Source organism: Plutella xylostella, chromosome 5 (assembly GCF_932276165.1).
Source record: "Plutella xylostella chromosome 5, ilPluXylo3.1, whole genome shotgun sequence".
Lineage (NCBI taxonomy): Eukaryota > Metazoa > Arthropoda > Insecta > Lepidoptera > Plutellidae > Plutella > Plutella xylostella.
The window spans coordinates 4401098-4419360 of record NC_063985.1 but is presented as its reverse complement, the minus strand read 5'-3'; the positions used below and the strand labels follow the sequence as shown (position 1 = coordinate 4419360).

Here is an 18263-nt window from a genome sequence, read left to right as displayed (position 1 = left end):
TCCGTCGCTGCACTCGATACTCTATGGTCGATACGAGCTATAGCTACGTACACTTGACCTCAAGTGATAGTGATAGTTATGGACCACGTGCTGCTGAGGATTAGTTTACTGATGCCAGCTTCGGTTAGTGATTTCAGTGTTTGAGTTTCAAACTGTCATCCGTTTGACATAGTTTCGTTTTCCGACTGAGGGTGAATTCGTCCAAACATCACATTACACGAGAATAACTATACCGGAATAAAATTTATCCGCGAGTAAATATCTGGTATAAGTACATTTGCATTCTACCAAGTTATACCATGATTAATTGAATGAACGAGGAACGAAACTGTAACGCAACTAAAATAAAAATAGCTGCGTTTCAAAGTATGCAATAGAAATGACATGCCAACTTAGTTTGAATGGATTATAATAGTATGAAATTGTTTATGTTTTAATATTTTATTCGCTGTTGTTATTCTGAGAATTTGCCTTTTAACGTACTTTTGTTTATGTTTTGACAGATGTGTTTATATGTCATTATGACGGTTTTCTAATCAGCTGATGTGCTGCCGCCATTACAAAATTACTCTCGGATAAGCTCGTTACACGGTCAATTTTGGCGGTATAACATTTTATTCTTGGGATAAGCTATTTATCTTGTTTTCAGGTTTGGTAGAATGAAAAATCTGCTTACTCGCGAGTAACTGGTAGTTTACTCGTGAGTAAAAAGTTACTCGACGTTGGTCGAATCCGCCCTGAGTGTATTTATTAGCATCTTGTATTTGTCAAACATCAGTTATCTACATTGAGTTTAATATGGTTTAATTCTCCTTTTAAAAATACTTACCAGAAAAAAGTAACGTAACGTTTGTTCTAATAATAGAGTATCGACACAGCGTGTCTCGCAATCTTCAGACGCTATTGTAGTGGTTATCTGTGACAGGCCGTCAGGAGAACATATTTTCCTGATTATGACAAGTCCATCTTCCAGTTGCTAAAGTTAGGAAATATTGGCTCTTTTATTTTTTCTTGTGTTAGATAATCATTACCCGACTTCAAAATAAGGAGAACGTTCCTAATTTAATCAACTTTTACGTTATTTTTGAGTGAACATTCCTATTATCTTCACCAAAATAACTTTGATTTCGAGTGATTTTTGATTTTGTAATGGCACACTAATTGTAACAATCAACAAGCTCTTTATAGACCTACCAGCAAATGAATAGGTAGTTGAGCGTTTTATCTACTTTTTGCATTGCATTGCAGCAAATATTCTTCTCAACCCAATTGTCTATTGTCATGAAATTATAAAAAACTGTATTGAATTTCCCAAGCTATCAAATTATACTCTATTAAATACACTAGAAAAATGCACAACTTAGCCAATGTTTACGCAAACTCAATGTCACGCGAACCGGTTGTTGATCATTAATAAACCGGCGCGGGCGCAGGCCATACTACCAAGAAGGAAAATTTACATTCTGTACAACTCTTTGTCCTAAGGAGACGTGTTTCTGAACCTAAATGTGCTTTAGGAAGTGAATATAATTATCTAAAGTACACACAATGTTTACCAGACCTTTAATAGTTGGTAAATAAAGTCTTAACTAACTGTGACGATAAATAAAAATATTTCTTAATAGAAATCGTGTGCATCGTGTTTAAATATTAGTGTATTTTTAAAATGTGAGTGAGTAATATGAATCATTTTATTGTGGACAGTAAAAAATAAACATTAAAACATACAATATTGCATAACATACACGCAGCTACTTACTGATTCAAGGTAAATCAAATAACACCTCTTATTGTTGTCGACTTTGACACTACTTTAAAGGCCGACACGACATTAATAATATGGGCCTTTTACTTACTTTCGGTATACAGTTTTTTACTATTCCTACGTATGTTTCAGGCGTATGTTCTACATGTTTTACTTGATATCTTATCGTCAGACCAAGAAAAATATATAAATACCTACTCATTTTACCTGTTTATGGACTGTACTTAGATGAGCTTTACATAGGCACCTACATCCAAAGCAAAGTGTGTTTTTATACGGACTGTAATATACGGATCGGTTGTCTATAAATAATTATGCCTTTATCATATCACTGCCTAAAACTGTTTTACTTAGTAATTTCGCATCCGGTTTTTCATTTTGTTGTTCACCTTCGTTTTATTTTAGACAATACAAAGACTTACTTGCACCTTTCGTAATCAAATATTTACAATAGTTAGGTGAGCTAAGTAAGTAGGTGGTACAATAAAATACAGTTCTACATAATATATAATTTTGATCACAATGGCAGTTGTTTTGTTTATATTAGTTCCTCATTAACTTCATAGATTCGGTTTCCGATCCGACCCAATCTTGCGCATCTTCAGTTAAATTTGCAATTCACCTGCAACTTTAATTACTAGCTCTTACCACATTTAAATTATTTCATCACGAATCTTACGAGTTTTAATAAAAAATGTTTTCAATGATTATCATGATGATGATGAATCACGAACACTCGTCAAAATGGAGACATACTTATTTAATAATATTCTAGTCCCTCCTACTTCGGGCTTATAGTATACGGAGATCTATATTGCACACACATATTTATTATACCTTCTTAAAAAATAATAATATTACCTATTATGTTACATATTTGATACAGTATACAGAGTGCTACAACTTTTGAAATTTCGCGTTGACTCAAAGTCGATTCAAAGTCCCACTGAGTATAACAATCAAAGGCCATATCAAACTAATTAAGGTTATGGTTATGGAGTAATGAATTCTGGGTGTGTTAAAGATGAATTGCCACTAGTGTCTCTGGCAGCGGGCCAGGGCCGACGTCAATCAGGAATAGAGTGCTGCGGAAGCCAAATCTTCCATTCTTTCTACATTCTCCAGTGTTAATTAATCAATGGTTTCATATAGCATAACGTGGATCATCTATATTATCTATGAATAGTTTAGAATATTTAAAGTAATATTTTCTTACCAGTGCGCAAATTATTTTTATTTGTTATTAAGTATTCTAAATAGTCTTTACGCTAATAATTATCCTGTCTTCGTCCTTCGAGATTTAATTCTTCACTATGTAGTAGCCCTGCTACGCGCTAAGCCTATCGCACAAGTTTAAGAGGTAGAAAGAAAAAATAAAACTAGGTACTTTTTCGATTAGTTAGTCTGGCCACACTAACAACAGTCTACCTGCCAAACCGCCACCCGTTTAAATTCATTCTTGTCCGTGCGCGCGCGGCGTTCGCACAGGTTCCTACAATATTTAAACATGTCAAAGCGAAGTCATGAAAGTGCTACGCAAGGTGAATCTCGTGAAGAGAGATGGCTAAGGAAGTTGAAGTTATATGAAGAAAAATTGAGTGCGAAAAGAAGTCGGCTTGCTGAAAATCAGCAGATATTACCTCCAGTTGAAGGAGAAGTACAAATTGAAGGTATAAAACTTTTACTAAATTTCCGTTGCATTCATCGGAAATGTTAATGTGATATTTATTTTTTTTGAATCCATTGAATTCTTTGGATAATCATTTGATAGTTATAACATCACCTAATGCATTCATGGGTGATGCCATTTTAATATTTCTAAATTCCCGTTGCATTCATCGGGTCATCATATTTGGGGGTATTTTTACCTTAAATCGTGTGGACAGATTTTCAAAATTCTTAATTATTTTGTTGTGCCTGTTGTATTCATCGGGCGGTAACGGTAACAAGTTATTTGAACCTACCCACCAATATTTTTTATTTGGGTTTTTATGGAAAAAAAAATATCTATTCGAGTTTTTTTTTTTTCGTATTCCAGAACATCCCGAATATAATGAGGGTATATTGGCCGGATCTCAACAGCCCACCCATATAGAAGTTGTGTTACCAGCAGACACCGAAAGAACGGCGCCTATAGATACTGAGGCTGCTGAGTTTAGCGAAATGACGGAAACGACAGCATGTACGAGCCCTAACTGCACTACGTGCTACGTTATTGAGGAAAATATGGACGTCAGCGATTATGATCCCGATCTGTTACGAGAATTAGGAGATGAAGAAGCAGATCCCGCTGAATTCGGAGACGACTTGCAAGCGGATGTTGCCGCAAGATTCCAACGAATATTACAAGATGGTCTTAATAAAGAGGAAAAGGATGGCCTTATTAAGAAATACCCTTATCCTAAAAATGTCCCATTAGCCAAAAGTCCAACTCTAAACCCGGAAATAAGCGTTAACTTAGCGGAGGCGTGTAAGTTAAGAGACAAGAGACTACTTTCAAAGCAAGATCAGCTTGGTAAAACACTTTCAGCTTTGGGAAAGGCATTAACAAATCTGTTAAAAAAAACACCAGATATTCCAGACGTCATACGTACTCTGAATGACGCTGGTAAATTACTGGCAGACTCACATTATGCCGAGACTGATACTCGGCGATCGGTCTTAATACCTTTGATTGACAAATCTCTGGCAGATCCATTTAAAGACAGAAAAAGAGATACTTTTCTTTTCGGAGAAAAACTTGGGGATTTAGTAAAAGACTCACAGGGCATAAAAAAGACAGGCCAGTTCATTCACCCCGCTCCATCAACGAGTTCAAATTTAAATGCAAGAGGCCCATTGTCCCGAGGAAACCGACAGCAGCGCGGCGGCCAGTCGTACCATCCACGAGCCGGTGGGCCGAGAAATGTGCCGATGGGCCCGCCATATCAGAACCGACGGCGAGCAGCTCAGTACACAGCGCAGCAGCAGCCGCCCGCACGGCGCCATGTCGCGCCGCCGCCAGGCCCACCGGCGCCGGCGCGCCGTGCCCCTCCTCCACCGTACCGCCCCTCGACGAGTCGTCGAGCTTAGTGGCTCAACCTCCGCAGGTACAGGTACATTCCGGACGTTTGAAATATTTTCTTCAACAGTGGCAATCTATTACAAATGATGCATTTATATTGAAAACTGTGACTGGTTATATAATCCCCTTTAGTGAAGTACCTCATCAAAATCCAATGGATTGTCCGCGACGATCTTTTGGTAGTAATGATTTGTCAGAAGTAAAAAATGAGATTAATCATTTATTAGACATTAAAGCCATAAGGAGATGTAAAGAAACATCTGGTCAATTTGTTTCAGATATTTTCTTAGTACCGAAAAGCGATGGTAGTAAACGATTTATCTTGAATTTAAAAAAACTTAATAAGTATATTTACACTGAACATTTTAAGATGGAGGATGTGAGGACTGCTACCAAGCTTATGTGTAAGGACTGCTATATGATTAATATTGATATTAAAGAGGCATATTTTTTATTGCCTATACATAAGTCTCATACGAAATTTTTACGGTTTTATTTTGAAGGGAATCTATATGAGTTGACGGAACGTAACCGGCACAGCGTAAACACTTATATAGTAAACACACACACTTAAATAATAGTTTTGAATAGAAATACCTCAAAAAGTGGCATCCAGAAGCATAAAACGGACCAAGCTGATTGTTGGCCATTAGTGCGATATAAAGTTTTTCCGAAAAAGCGGACGATTGTGAGTAATTTTACATAACTAACACTAGTCGTTTTTTGAGGTTAGACTTCAAACGTCACGATTAGAAAGAGACGGAAGGTATGATATGTCATAGAAACGTCAACTAGACGTCAAATAGACTGACACTGACAACCATCTGACACTACTACTGCCAATCAAACGCTCCGTAATTTGCAACGCTCCATTTTACGAAAAATTTCATAACTATAATTTATACAAAAGACTGGTATCAATGGAACCATACTGCAATGCTTGTAAAAAGAAAATATCTAGTTTTGATTACTTGGAATGCTCAAAATGCCATCACAGCTTCGATCTTGACTGTGTTAACATTCCTTTAGTAGAGTACAGCAATTTATCAGAGAAGGAGCGAATCAGCTGGAAATGCCCTGAGTGCAGAGCCCCAAGGAACGACGAGACTCCAATACGTCAGGCACTGAATGACACCTACACCTCGAGCAGCAACGTAAACATGACTCGGGGCAGTAAGAGAGAAATTACACCAGTCCCTCCAAACGAAAGCTCGCTATTTGGAGAACTGCAGATGATTCGCCGCGAACTGCAGGACCTCAAATCTTCTAACGACGAAATAAAGCTCTTACGTAAGGACCTACTGGACCTGAAGCTTCAGATGTCGTCTTCTCTGGAGGAACAACGTACTAGATATGAACAGAAGCTGAAAGAAAAAGACTCTGAGATTATAACACTGCAGGAGCAGCTATTCGTGATGAAGACTTCATTTGCGACACAAGAACAAAATCTCTTACAAAACGATATCGAGATCATTGGTGTGCCAGAGGAGCCGAACGAAAGCCTACATCACATCCTGATGGTAACCGCTAAAAAGCTGGGAGTTGAACTAGGCGAATGTGACATAAACGATGTAGCGCGAGTCGGTGCCAAGCGCCGAGTAACCGCTCCAGGTGACCAATCAGGGAATAAAACTACCACAGTCAACCTGTCACGGCCCATAGTTGCAAAGCTTGTGAGAAAGGCGAAACGTGACGAGATCATTAAGGCATCAAAAATGAGAAAAAATCTGGACTCTGTTAACTTGGCAACAGGGCCAGCTAAGCCGATCTACGTAAACGAGCGCTTATCAAGCCACAACAGAAACCTGTTTTTTCTCGCAAAACAACGCGCCAGACTGCTCAACGTCAAATTTGTTTGGCATCGCAGAGGAACAGTCCACGTCAGACATGCAGAAGGAAAACCAGCTATGGCCATTACAACTCTGGCCGACTTGGACTCAAAAATTGGACCTCTTCCCGGCACAAACTAAAGCCTGCTTAGCATCTCCTAGACAGCACAATGTACCTATAGATAATAATACTCGCACACACCACACACATTTTCTCACACACACACACAAACACAACATACTAACACACCAAAGACACGCAACTACACACAATAAGAACGAACAGTACAAACTCAGGCTAAACCTACAAAAAAGTATCATCACTTTTTTACATAATTTAATCGCACTTCTAATACATCCGATGGCCATCACAGTATATTTGCCTCCACATTCACGCTTGACTCCAGCTGATGTGTATGACATCAGAGCATTCTACACACACCTAATTTGTGCTACATATTATGGCAATGACTAATTTACACTCATGTGTAGAAGTAGATTCCCTCCTGTCAATAGAATGTCATGCGCTCAATGCTGCAGAAGCGTGCAATGAAATCACTGCCTTCAAAAATTCAAATAACTTCTCCGTATTAGCTTTTAATATCAGAAGCTTAAACAAAAACTTGGACAGTTTTCTCACGACTTTACATCGCACGGGCCTTTCATTCGATGTTCTAGTTCTAACTGAATGCTGGCTAAAAGGTGACGAAGTTAGAACCATCCCAGGGGCGCGATTCACATCTCAACCGAAATATTTGTAAAGCGATACGAACGAGTTACGAGATGAAATCCGCAATGTTCAAAAACGCGATTCATAACACACATACTTTGATCTCGTTTTCATATCGCTAGTTCGTATTGGGATGGCTTGAGTGAAATGAATGAAACTATATTTTTTTAATTGCCATGCAAAAATTATAAATACTACCACTAATTTGTTTTAAATAATTTTGTTCCTACAATATATTTTGTTGGAATTAGTGTCGATAGCAAGTATCAAGAAACGGCTTTTTAATTCAACGTTGAAGAAATTCATAACCTGTGGCACTTTTGACAGCCGCCATGTTTTCTACATAAAAACATTGATTTTCTTTGCTCATTTTCGTATCAACGTAGTTTTTTTTGGAAAATAAGAAGAAAGGAAGTTTAACTAACTTAGAGAAATACGACTGAGACATGTAAGTATCAATGTATTAACCTATTTTTTTGGAAATATAACCGGTTGTAGTCAAGAAGGTATTGTAATTTACAATGTATCCAATTTCTGTTTGAATTGTTTTAGAATCATGAACGAGATGAACACAAGCAGCAGCCGATGTGCTTGAGTCGCAGATGGAGCAAGTGCGTTATGAGAGGGCCACGGCTTCAGCCCTCACAATGAATAGCTGAAGCAATGAACAGACAGGCTGCAGTCAATGAGAGGCTTCTTGAGCAGGGGCTCCTCATATGGAAAAAGGTTATTCCTAAATGTTTGGCTAAATAATAGAATAGAATTTAACTTCATTGCTACCCCAATAATGTGTTAGGAAAACTGATGTTGAATATTTATGTTACAGTGTAGTTTTGTTAGTGTCTGTAATTTTTTAGAACAATATCATACTGAACTTTTGATTTTGTCTTTTCTAGGCTAATGAAAGGAACAATCAAGACTGGCGGTGCGCGGGAGGATCCCGTCCCTGCGCCTGGCCTTCAATGGCCTCACGCCTCTCTTCTTCCTCTTCTTCATGCGTCAATTCAAACAGAGGAGCACCTGTGATTACTGATTACCTAAGTTCCTATATACAATAATAGTTTAATAATTGTTAACAAAATATTGTATTATATAAGTATTAATAACTATACACAAGGCTAAAAGCATTTTGTAACAGTCAACCTATAAGAGAGAATATGAGAAAAAATAAGACAATTTAATCTTTGAATGCCATTATCTGTAGCTTTATTAAGTGGTAAAGGGACCTAATATATGTATCTGTGATAATTCATAGAATTTATTAGTTCTATCAATAAATAAAATAGACATGCATTACAATGTGTTTAATTCATTAACTTACAATTTGCACACTGAGGGAAAAATATTCTTCCTCATTCTGCGAGGGCCTCAGGCTAAAACCCACGCCAATCAAATAAATATCACTAATACAAGCTTACTATAAAGGAAAATTACGAATTCGGTAAAGATGGAAACGTATCTCGTAGGGACGGCTGTCCGGCTGAAAAATGGCTTGAAGATGTTGGAGAGATGCGTACATGGTCAATTTCACTGTTAGCAGTAGGTATTGTTTCTGAAAACGATCTAACAATTTCACCCTTTTCTTCGAAAGTTTAAAATCGCATAAACGTCAAAATATGACAGATAAGCGATATCAAAAAGTTCAACAAAAATGACATGAATCGCGTCATTCTCCATTCCGTTCATTCATTTTGCGAACTCAAAACGATCTTACTATGTAGCTTGGGTTTTAGTGCCATGTGAATCGCAATTTGACACCTCGTTCGTAAAAATCTGAAAACGAGATGAAAGCGACGGGGTTTTTTGTGACACGAATCACGCTCCAGGTTACGTGTCGTACCACACAACAAAGTTCACCAACAAAGCTGGAGGTGTAGTCGTCTATGTTAAACAAAAATATAACGTAGTAGTCTACGAACCAAATATCGAGGAAACCCAGGGCTTGGTGGTATGTTTTCCTAACTCCATAGCACTAGTTGCTATCTATCGTTCCCCCTCTTTTGATCCACACAAATTCATTTCATCTTTACAACAAGTAATAACTCCCCTAACCAACAACAAAAGCGTCGTACTACTAGGCGATATTAATATTAACATACTTGTAGACACGTTGCCTAGTCTCGAATACCAGTGTCTTATGGCTGAGATGGGATTTTTATCAGCTATTAACAAACCTACTCGAATCGAAGGCTGTCTAGATCACATCTTTGTCAGAACAAAAAAGAAGTGCGAAGCCATCGTATGTAACTGTTCTACCACTGATCATGACCTTATAATGTGCACTATACATACATCTGCGAATGTTAAAGATGCCTCCAGCAAGATGCGCCAAATAACTGACTTCTCAGCTGTTGCAAATGATCTGCATAAGACAGACTGGAGCCCTGTATTGAGCGCAACAAACCCGGACGAGGCAGCTTCAAAGCTTGGTGACATAGTATCTGACATTACGAATAAGCATACAACTTTAAAGAAAGATCCTTGCTCGAAGCACATACTCAAGCCGTGGATCACACCAGGCTTACTTAGGTGTCTTCGACACAGAGACAGCCTTCACTTAAAGTCACGTAAGAACGCAGACAATCCTATTCTGAGACTTACTTATACCAGGTATCGCAACTTCTGTAACTCGCTCACTAGGAAGTTAAAAAAAGCTTATTTTGACCAGAAAATGCAAGAGAACAAAAATAACCCCAAAAGTCTGTGGAAATCTATAAAAACTTTGTGCGACCAACCATCAAAAAAGAATAGCGTAACCGCTACTGAGTTACTGTCATCCTCACAACCCAGCCAAGCCTCTCTTAATAACTGTAATAATTTTTTCGTGTCTGTTGGGCCAAATCTGGCACAAAAGACATTGCTTCAACTGAACAAAACTCAAGAGCAGCTAGTCACAGAAGTAAACGTCCCACTAACAAAAGACAGCTTTTTTATGCAACCTACTGACCACATGGAAGTAGCAACTCTCATAAGGCAACTTAAAAATGACAGCGCTCCAGGTATTGATGGAATAAAAAACCATATTTTAAAACAGAACCTTCACTGCCTATTAACACCTCTTACACACGTTTTTAATCTAAGTTTATCTTCAGGGGTTTTCCCTAGATGTTGGAAAACAGCTCTCGTTTCTCCAATATATAAATCTGGTGATAAAACATCTGCAAACAGCTATCGACCCATATCCCTTTTAAATGCTTTTTCAAAACTTTTGGAAAAAATTGCTAACAGGAGACTGACGGAATATCTAGAAGCTAAAAAGTTACTCTCCCCTCATCAATTTGGGTTTAGAAAAGGGAAATCCACTGAAGACGCGGTGTCCGGACTTTTACAAACTGTTACAGCCAACCTCGATACTGGAAAATGCTCTATTGGCGTTTTCTTAGATCTCGCCAAAGCTTTTGACACCGTGTCGATACCACTTCTCCTAGAGAAACTTTATAGATTGGGAGTCAGAGGTATCGCCCTACAGTGGTTTTCTAGCTACCTGACGAAACGGACACAACTTACAAGAATAGGAGAACGCTGTAGTGACCCCAGTGAAATTACCTTTGGAGTGCCGCAGGGCAGCATTCTAGGACCAACGCTCTTTATAGCCTATCTTAATGATATCGACCAGTCACTTAACGCAGAGCTAGAATGCAGGGTGTTTTGCTATGCCGATGACACAGCCTTAATCTTCAACGATTTTACCTGGCAAAGCGTCTTAGCCAAAGCAGAACTGGGAATGGCTGATATAGGAGCATGGCTTAAGAACAACCTTCTAACATTAAACCCTACCAAAACAAAATTTATCTGTTTCCACAAAACGAAGGCATCAGCTCCAGATGAAACTGTTCAAAGCATTAAGTTACATACCTGCTCTTCCCCTGCCGACTTTCACCAATGTTCTTGCACGGACAATATTGAACGAGCTCAGTCTCTCAGGTACCTAGGTGTCATCCTTGACCAGAACCTCAACTTTAACGCGCATATATCGGGAGTGGTTGGCAGATGCAGGAAATTGATATACATCATGAAACAGATCAGAGATCTAAGTGACACATGCATTCATAAACTGGTATACACGGCACTCTGTGAGTCAATCATAGGGTACTGTGTTTCATGCTGGGGTGGCGCCGCCAAGACACATCTTTTGAAATTAGAGAGGGCACAGCGCTGTGTTCTAAAAGTGCTTCTTAAAAAACACTTTCAACACTCAACTTTTGATCTTTTCCGGGACTTCGAGGTGCTAACAGTTCGGCAGCTCTTCATTGCAAAGTCTGCAACTGCAGCATACAAACACCTGCTGTCGCTCCCTACCCTTTCTGAAATCCTGGATAAACGTGTTATCCGCTTAGCTGTTCCTGCATGCAGAACCACTTTTGCCCAACGTTTTCCAACTTTTCTACAACCCTTTTTGCTTAACAAGCTCATTAAAGTGTGCCCATTTATTGGCTGCACTATTAAAGAGGCACAGATAAACCTAAAAAAGTACCTTTTTACTCTTGACTATGAAAAAACAGAATTTCTCCTCGAAACTTCCTCATAGTAATTCATAGTGTCTTACCCCATAAACACACACACACACACACACACACTCATGCACACAAACATACACACACACACACACACACACTCATATACACACACCCACTCACATGAACTCAAACACACCCACAACACAACTACACAACATGCATCACATTTTTTAAGTTAAATTAAATTTTAAACTCTATGTTCCTATTACTAGTTCAAAATATCTTAATTTTAAGCCAAAACTGTTTTATATATTAGTATTAATTAGTTTAAAAACAGAATACTAAATGTAACCTACACGCTATGTAAATCGTTTTTTGATAATATCTTCCGCGGGTCACCACTATACAGGCATTTAGCCTAGTGTGGAGACCACTGTAATTGGTGTTGTAATCTCTTTTTATTAAATAAATTCTGATTCTGATTCTGAGTTTCTTGCACTACCATTTGGTTTATGTTCTGCACCATATATTTTCACGAAAATTTTACAACCGGTCTTTGCCCACCTACGATCTAACGGTCTTTTATCCGTTCGTTTCTTAGATGATTTTTTGTGCTTAGGAAAGACTGCTGAAGATTGTCTTAAAAATGCTAATATTACTATACAGCTTTTGACTAGCTTAGGTTTTGTCATAAACTTTGAGAAAAGTAATTTAACTCCTCAAACTACCTGTAAATTTCTTGGTTTTTTGTTAAATTCTAACAAAATGATAATAGAATTACCAGCGTCAAAAAGACAAAAAATCTTGCAACTAATTATTACATTGACCGAGTCAACCAGAATTCGAATTCGTGATTTTGCTCGTATCCTAGGTTCTCTTACCGCAGCATGCCCCGCGATAGTTTATGGTTGGGCTCATACAAAGTCTTTAGAAAGAGCCAAATATATAGCTTTGCTGAAGAATCATGATAATTATGATGCTTTTATGACAGTTACAGATAATTTACGTGATGACCTCCATTGGTGGAAAAACAATATTTTAATTGCTGTCAATTCGATAAGAAATCAAAATTATGACATTGAAATTTATACAGACGCCTCCACAACTGGTTGGGGAGCAGCCTGTGATAAAGAGAAAACGGGTGGCCTCTGGACGACCACTGAAAGCACCAATCACATAAATTATCTGGAACTGCTTGCAGCTTATTTTGGGCTTAAATCTTTTGCGGGTCAGTACCGAAATTGTAATATTCTTTTACGAGTGGATAATACGACGGCTATTTCGTATATAAACCGAATGGGTGGTGTGCAATATCCTCACTTAAATCAAATATCAAGAAAAATTTGGGATTGGTGCGAAGAACGCAGAATTTTTGTATTTGCATCATATATTCCTTCTTCGTTAAATACCGAGGCCGATGGCGAATCTAGAAAAATTAATGTTGACACAGAGTGGGAGTTAAGTTCTCAGGCATTTGCAAAAATTGTTCTACTATTCGGGGAACCATGTATTGATTTATTTGCTTCACGAATAAATACAAAATGTCTCTTATATGTATCTTGGAAAAAAGACCCGTTTGCATATAATATTGACGCCTTTACGGTCGATTGGTCGCAATATTACTTCTATGCTTTTCCACCTTTTGCTTTGATTTTAAAGACGTTAAATAAAATTGTTTCTGATAAAGCAACAGGGATTGTAGTTGTCCCTCTATGGCCATCTCAGCCATGGTATCCGTTTTACATGTCTTTGTGCATCAAAACGATTGAGGTATTTTCTCCTAGTAAGAATCTGTTATCATCTCCTTTCAGGTCAACACACCCGCTATCACGCCACCTTTCCCTGGTAGCGTGTGTGTTATCCGGGAAGGGTTCCGTAAACAAAACGTTCCAGAAGAAGCTTTAGAAATAATGCTTTCTTCGATATCGGATAATACTCGATCTCAATATACTACAAGTCTTAAATTATGGTGGATATATTGTCATAAAAATAATGTAGATTTTTTTAATTTTGATTTATCATTTTTATTGAAATTTCTTTCGGATTGTTTTGAAAACGGTTCATCATATGGAACTTTAAATAACCATCGCTCTGCGATATCTTTAATATCGACTACTAGTGTAAGTGATGAACCGAGACTAAAGCGATTCTTTAAGGGAATATTTAGGCGAAAACCGATATTTCCACGTTATGATTACACATGGAACCCTAGCATTGTCTTAGATTATTTGGATACTTTGAATAATGATTCAATCAGTTTAGAAAAGTTAACAAGAAAACTAGTTATGTTATTAGCATTGTCAACAGGACAGAGGATGCAAACTTTATCTTATATAAAAATATCGAATATGAAAACTTTTGAAGATCGCATTATCATTACGATTAAAGACATGATTAAGACTTCCAGAGTTGGGAAAGCTCAACCAGTTTTGAATTTGCCTTTCTTCCATCCTCGCCCGGGTATTTGTCCAGCCTCTACGCTGCAGAAGTATTGCTCGGTTACTGCCTCCATACGCTCAAGCTCTGAGGATCACCTAATCCTAACATATAAGAAACCTTACAGACCAGCTACTTCGCAAAGCATGGGGCGCTGGATAAAGCAGACCTTAAGCGATAGTGGTATAGATACCTCAATTTTTAAAGCTCATAGCACAAGGCACGCATCAACATCTGCTGCTTCTAGAGCTGGCTTAAGTATTGACGTGATTAGAAAGACAGCTGGTTGGTCTGCGCAGTCAGCTGTCTTTGCTAATTTTTATAATAGACCGATTATTGATTCAAATACCAGTATACTTGATTGTTGTACCATTAATGATAATATGTGATGATTTTGTAAATAAATCTAGATTAAGATTAACCTTTTGGTTTTTTTTCTTTATCTTTTTTGCAACATTGATTATGACTTCTCTGAACATCTACATAGTGAAGAATTAAATCTCGAAGGACGAAGACAGGATAATTGAATGATCAAACGAACTTACCTAAGTGAAGTTCGATCTTAATTATCCTGTCTTCGTCGGAGAGATTTAAAGTCCCACCCTAACCCAAGGTTCAGTGATAACCCACTTTTATTCCCTTATATAATCAATGTTGTTATATGATACTCCGCCTACTTAGCTTACTCTGAAATAATGAATTTAAACGGGTGGCGGTTTGGCAGGTAGACTGTTGTTAGTGTGGCCAGACTAACTAATCGAAAAAGTACCTAGTTTTATTTTTTCTTTCTACCTCTTAAACTTGTGCGATAGGCTTAGCGCGTAGCAGGGCTACTACATAGTGAAGAATTAAATCTCTCCGACGAAGACAGGATAATTAAGATCGAACTTCACTTAGGTAAGTTCGTTTGATCATTCAAAAATATGATCAATTTTACTGTAGCCATTATTTGTTGCTCAGCCTGTCTCTCATGCTGTCTATCGCCTAAGCGTTATAATGATAATTATTTTATCAATTCTATAAATAAGTTTACTTACCTACTTTTCTTAGATTATGTTTAAATAGCTACATTAATGTTGTATGTTTTGTTGACTTTCTAAGATAAAGTTAATCTAAGTCAGAAGTTCACATGTATAATCAAATCATATCATGAGTACAGTTTCAAGTAAACACAGAACCTACTTAGCTTGTGATTGCTGTGCAAATATTTTAAATAAACTTGCCGGTCACGTTTCCATATAGAACTCAACTTTATCTGCGAGATACAGCGTACAGACACACTGATACATATTTTATTATTATTTATAAATGCAAGCATGCACTCACAAAATAGATAAAACGAACACTCTCGATTATCGAGCACGAAAGGTTATCATATCAAATAGAATAAATAATTTATAGCAAAATCATCAAACAGTTACTGTTGATACGTACCACGTAGTTTCATATATAGAATGTTGTAGGAGGACATCCCAAACAACTTCTTTTCTATGAGTTCTGGAAATTCGCAACCGCCCCCACCTGAGTCATCCTATATCGACTCCAGACCACTTCTGCAATAGCCCCTGTATATTATCTTGTTAGCCAGCAGTTTGTATCCACACTTTGAACTCATGGCTTATAGTTTATAGTTCAATAATAATTTAATAATTACGTGTCCCAAAATTCAACGTCATGCTTTGGTTTGAAGGGTTGATAGGCTAGCTCAGTAGTAACCAGAATATTGTAATTTTCAGCCCTCCCATTCGTTCGGGACACCTGTATATAAAGTAATAAAGATGCAACTGGCAAACCGCATTTAGCATCAAATTGTAGCAATTAGCCGATGGCGTCCTCCGTCCTTGCACGCATCGGCCGGCAACTCGTTTCATCACGATACTGCACTCTCACTACACTTGCAATATCGCTGCTATAACACCAGTAAATAGAGTAGGATTTGGAGTGTGGTTCTTTCATTTCAACATGGAAAATGGACATGAAACACCATAGAACATAGCTTACTCGTCCGAGAACGTTACACATGTTCATAGAACATCATTCACACCGCTAATATGGAATTGCACATTATCGTACCCGAAACACCCTAAATTTTAAGAAATTGGCTCATATTTGAATGAATCCGTATTAACAAGATTCAAAGATCTGTAAACTGATTCTATGAGACATTCTCATCTACAAGGACACAATTTCTCAATTTCCAGGTGGCGTAGTTAAACCCACGCCCCGCAAGCAGCAGCAGTGCACGACAGTGCTGCAACTTCGGCCAACGCGCTGCAGCGATGACCTCTAGCCACCTTGCACTCTAGAGCAGTCGCCGTGACGTCACGATGCTGGAGCACGTCGTGTTCGCCCCCACCTGGCTGCTGATGATGTGGTTGGGAGCTTGCATACTGTTCAGCCCTTTTGCAATATTTTTTGTCATCTGCCTGCCCCAGCTACCGCTGTTGGTGGTGAGACGCGCTTGTCACATTCCTTTTGAGTACATCTGACGAACGTTCTAGAGTCTGTTTGGAAGGTTCGAGAATAATGTGGCTATTTATGTCGCTGGTGGATAAGTTAAGTAGGGTTAAGTAATGTGATTGTGATGTTTTCCGTCTTTAATGGTTAAGTTATTTGTGTCTGATTTCATGTTAGGTGATTGATAGTCATTGTTAATTGTATACATTAGAACGTGTAACGTAGAACTTCATAGATCAAAGCCATTTAAATAAGGATATTTTTTGTGTGTTTTAGAGGCATTCGTGAAACGCTCTCAAATATATTTCCAAAGTTATTCATAGAGACCTGCAACAATAGGGAGCTAGCACTAAACAATAGTTACAAAATAAAATGATTGTGCCTTTCAAGCAGACTCTAATAAGTGGTACCTACATGTAGGTATTACAATTATTATAATTTCGATGAGTAGAAAGTGCCCGCTAACAATGTAATAGAATAGAAATTTCAGATTCAATGTAAATATTATGTAAGTACCTACCGACTTAGGTGTAATCAAAAAAAGCAAATAAAATAACTCAATATGTTATTAAACTGAAGATTGTCTTTGTTTTAATTCATTATTTAATTCCTATCTACCCAATAAGTTAACCTACTTACATAATTCTAAATAGTAAAATTATATCAATGAATAAATATGTCTGTCAGTCGCCCAATGGTTACCTGGAAGAGATCGACTCTGTGTTAGCTAGCAGCTTACTACAACAGCTGTCTACGCTTATAAATTATGAATTCCACACATTTTATGCATGCCTATTTAATTATTTCTCTTTTGAAGGTGTGTGAAGTTAGCAGCCTTAAGAAAGTAACCTTTGAATACGCAACCGAATTAAGATGGTAATTGCATATCTATGAAGTTTACCTCATTTACTAATCGCATAGGTACATAGACTGCCAAATCGGGATTGTAGGACATAGATCTAACTCCCCCTACAATCTGTAGTTCTATGTGTAAATCTTCGTAACCATCGGATGATTATGTCTGTAAAAAAAAAACAGCATAGTAATGCCATCTAGTGACGAAAGGCTGAATCAAGTATAGCGTTTGTGTAGTAGCATTTTATTCACTTCGACACGATTACGTTTTGCATTGGTTGTATAAGCATCTGAAGTAACATAGCCAGTGCTAACTTCACTTTGCAACAGAGGGCACTATTATGAAGTTATGTTCATTTATAAATAATGATATTTTATATGTTGAGACAATTTTCTCGAGAAAATTACCTACCTATGGTACGATAGTGACCGTGCCCCTGTTTTGCTCAACTTCCAGGGAAGCACTGCCGTGCACATAAGAAAACCGAAAGAAACTTGGTGAAAAACATATCTTTTAGCTAGCTTTTTAGTTAGTTAAAAAGATAAGTAAGTAGTCAATCTAGGTCACTAGATACTAGGTCAGGTAGTCAGTACTAACACCCCCACAGAGAGTAGACAGTTTCTAACCGTTATATTGGGGGTGCATGGAAGGAGCCGCCCCTTTCAGAAT

At 37.8% G+C, this 18263-nt stretch overlaps 1 protein-coding gene and 2 long non-coding RNA genes across 5 annotated transcripts; all 3 read left to right on the top strand.

Annotated features, from left to right (window-relative positions):
* The first annotated feature begins 823 nt into the window (after positions 1-823).
* Positions 824-17316, top strand: LOC119692389. The gene is made up of 2 exons (XR_007268248.1): positions 824-1668; positions 16483-17316. It is a non-coding gene; the product is annotated as an uncharacterized LOC119692389 (long non-coding RNA).
* On the top strand, positions 3040-15214 carry LOC105392614. Of its 2 annotated transcripts, none has more exons than XM_048633025.1 (3): positions 3040-3435; positions 3804-4312; positions 14948-15214. In XM_048633025.1, exons 1-3 carry the CDS (start codon positions 3273-3275, stop codon positions 14960-14962), a joined length of 687 nt encoding a protein of 228 aa, XP_048488982.1. In that variant the 5' UTR covers positions 3040-3272; the 3' UTR covers positions 14963-15214. The 2 variants fall into 2 exon arrangements, with proteins under 2 accessions (XP_048488982.1, XP_048488981.1); XM_048633024.1 differs by lacking the exon at positions 14948-15214 and adding an exon at positions 13657-14702 and having other exon boundaries at positions 3804-4854.
* On the top strand, positions 7381-8446 carry LOC125491343. 2 transcript variants are annotated; one of them, XR_007268247.1, is made up of 3 exons: positions 7381-7836; positions 7941-8114; positions 8285-8446. It is a non-coding gene; the product is annotated as an uncharacterized LOC125491343 (long non-coding RNA). The 2 variants fall into 2 exon arrangements; XR_007268246.1 differs by having other exon boundaries at positions 7381-8114.
* Positions 17317-18263: the final 947 nt, after the last annotated feature.

Coding starts and splice junctions, on each gene's coding strand:
- LOC105392614 (XM_048633024.1), top strand. CDS start 3,273: ATGTCAAAGCGAAGTCATGAAAGTGCTACGCAAGGTGAATCTCGTGAA. Junction 3,436..3,803: donor AGGAGAAGTACAAATTGAAG/GTATAAAACTTT, acceptor TTCGTATTCCAG/AACATCCCGAATATAATGAG.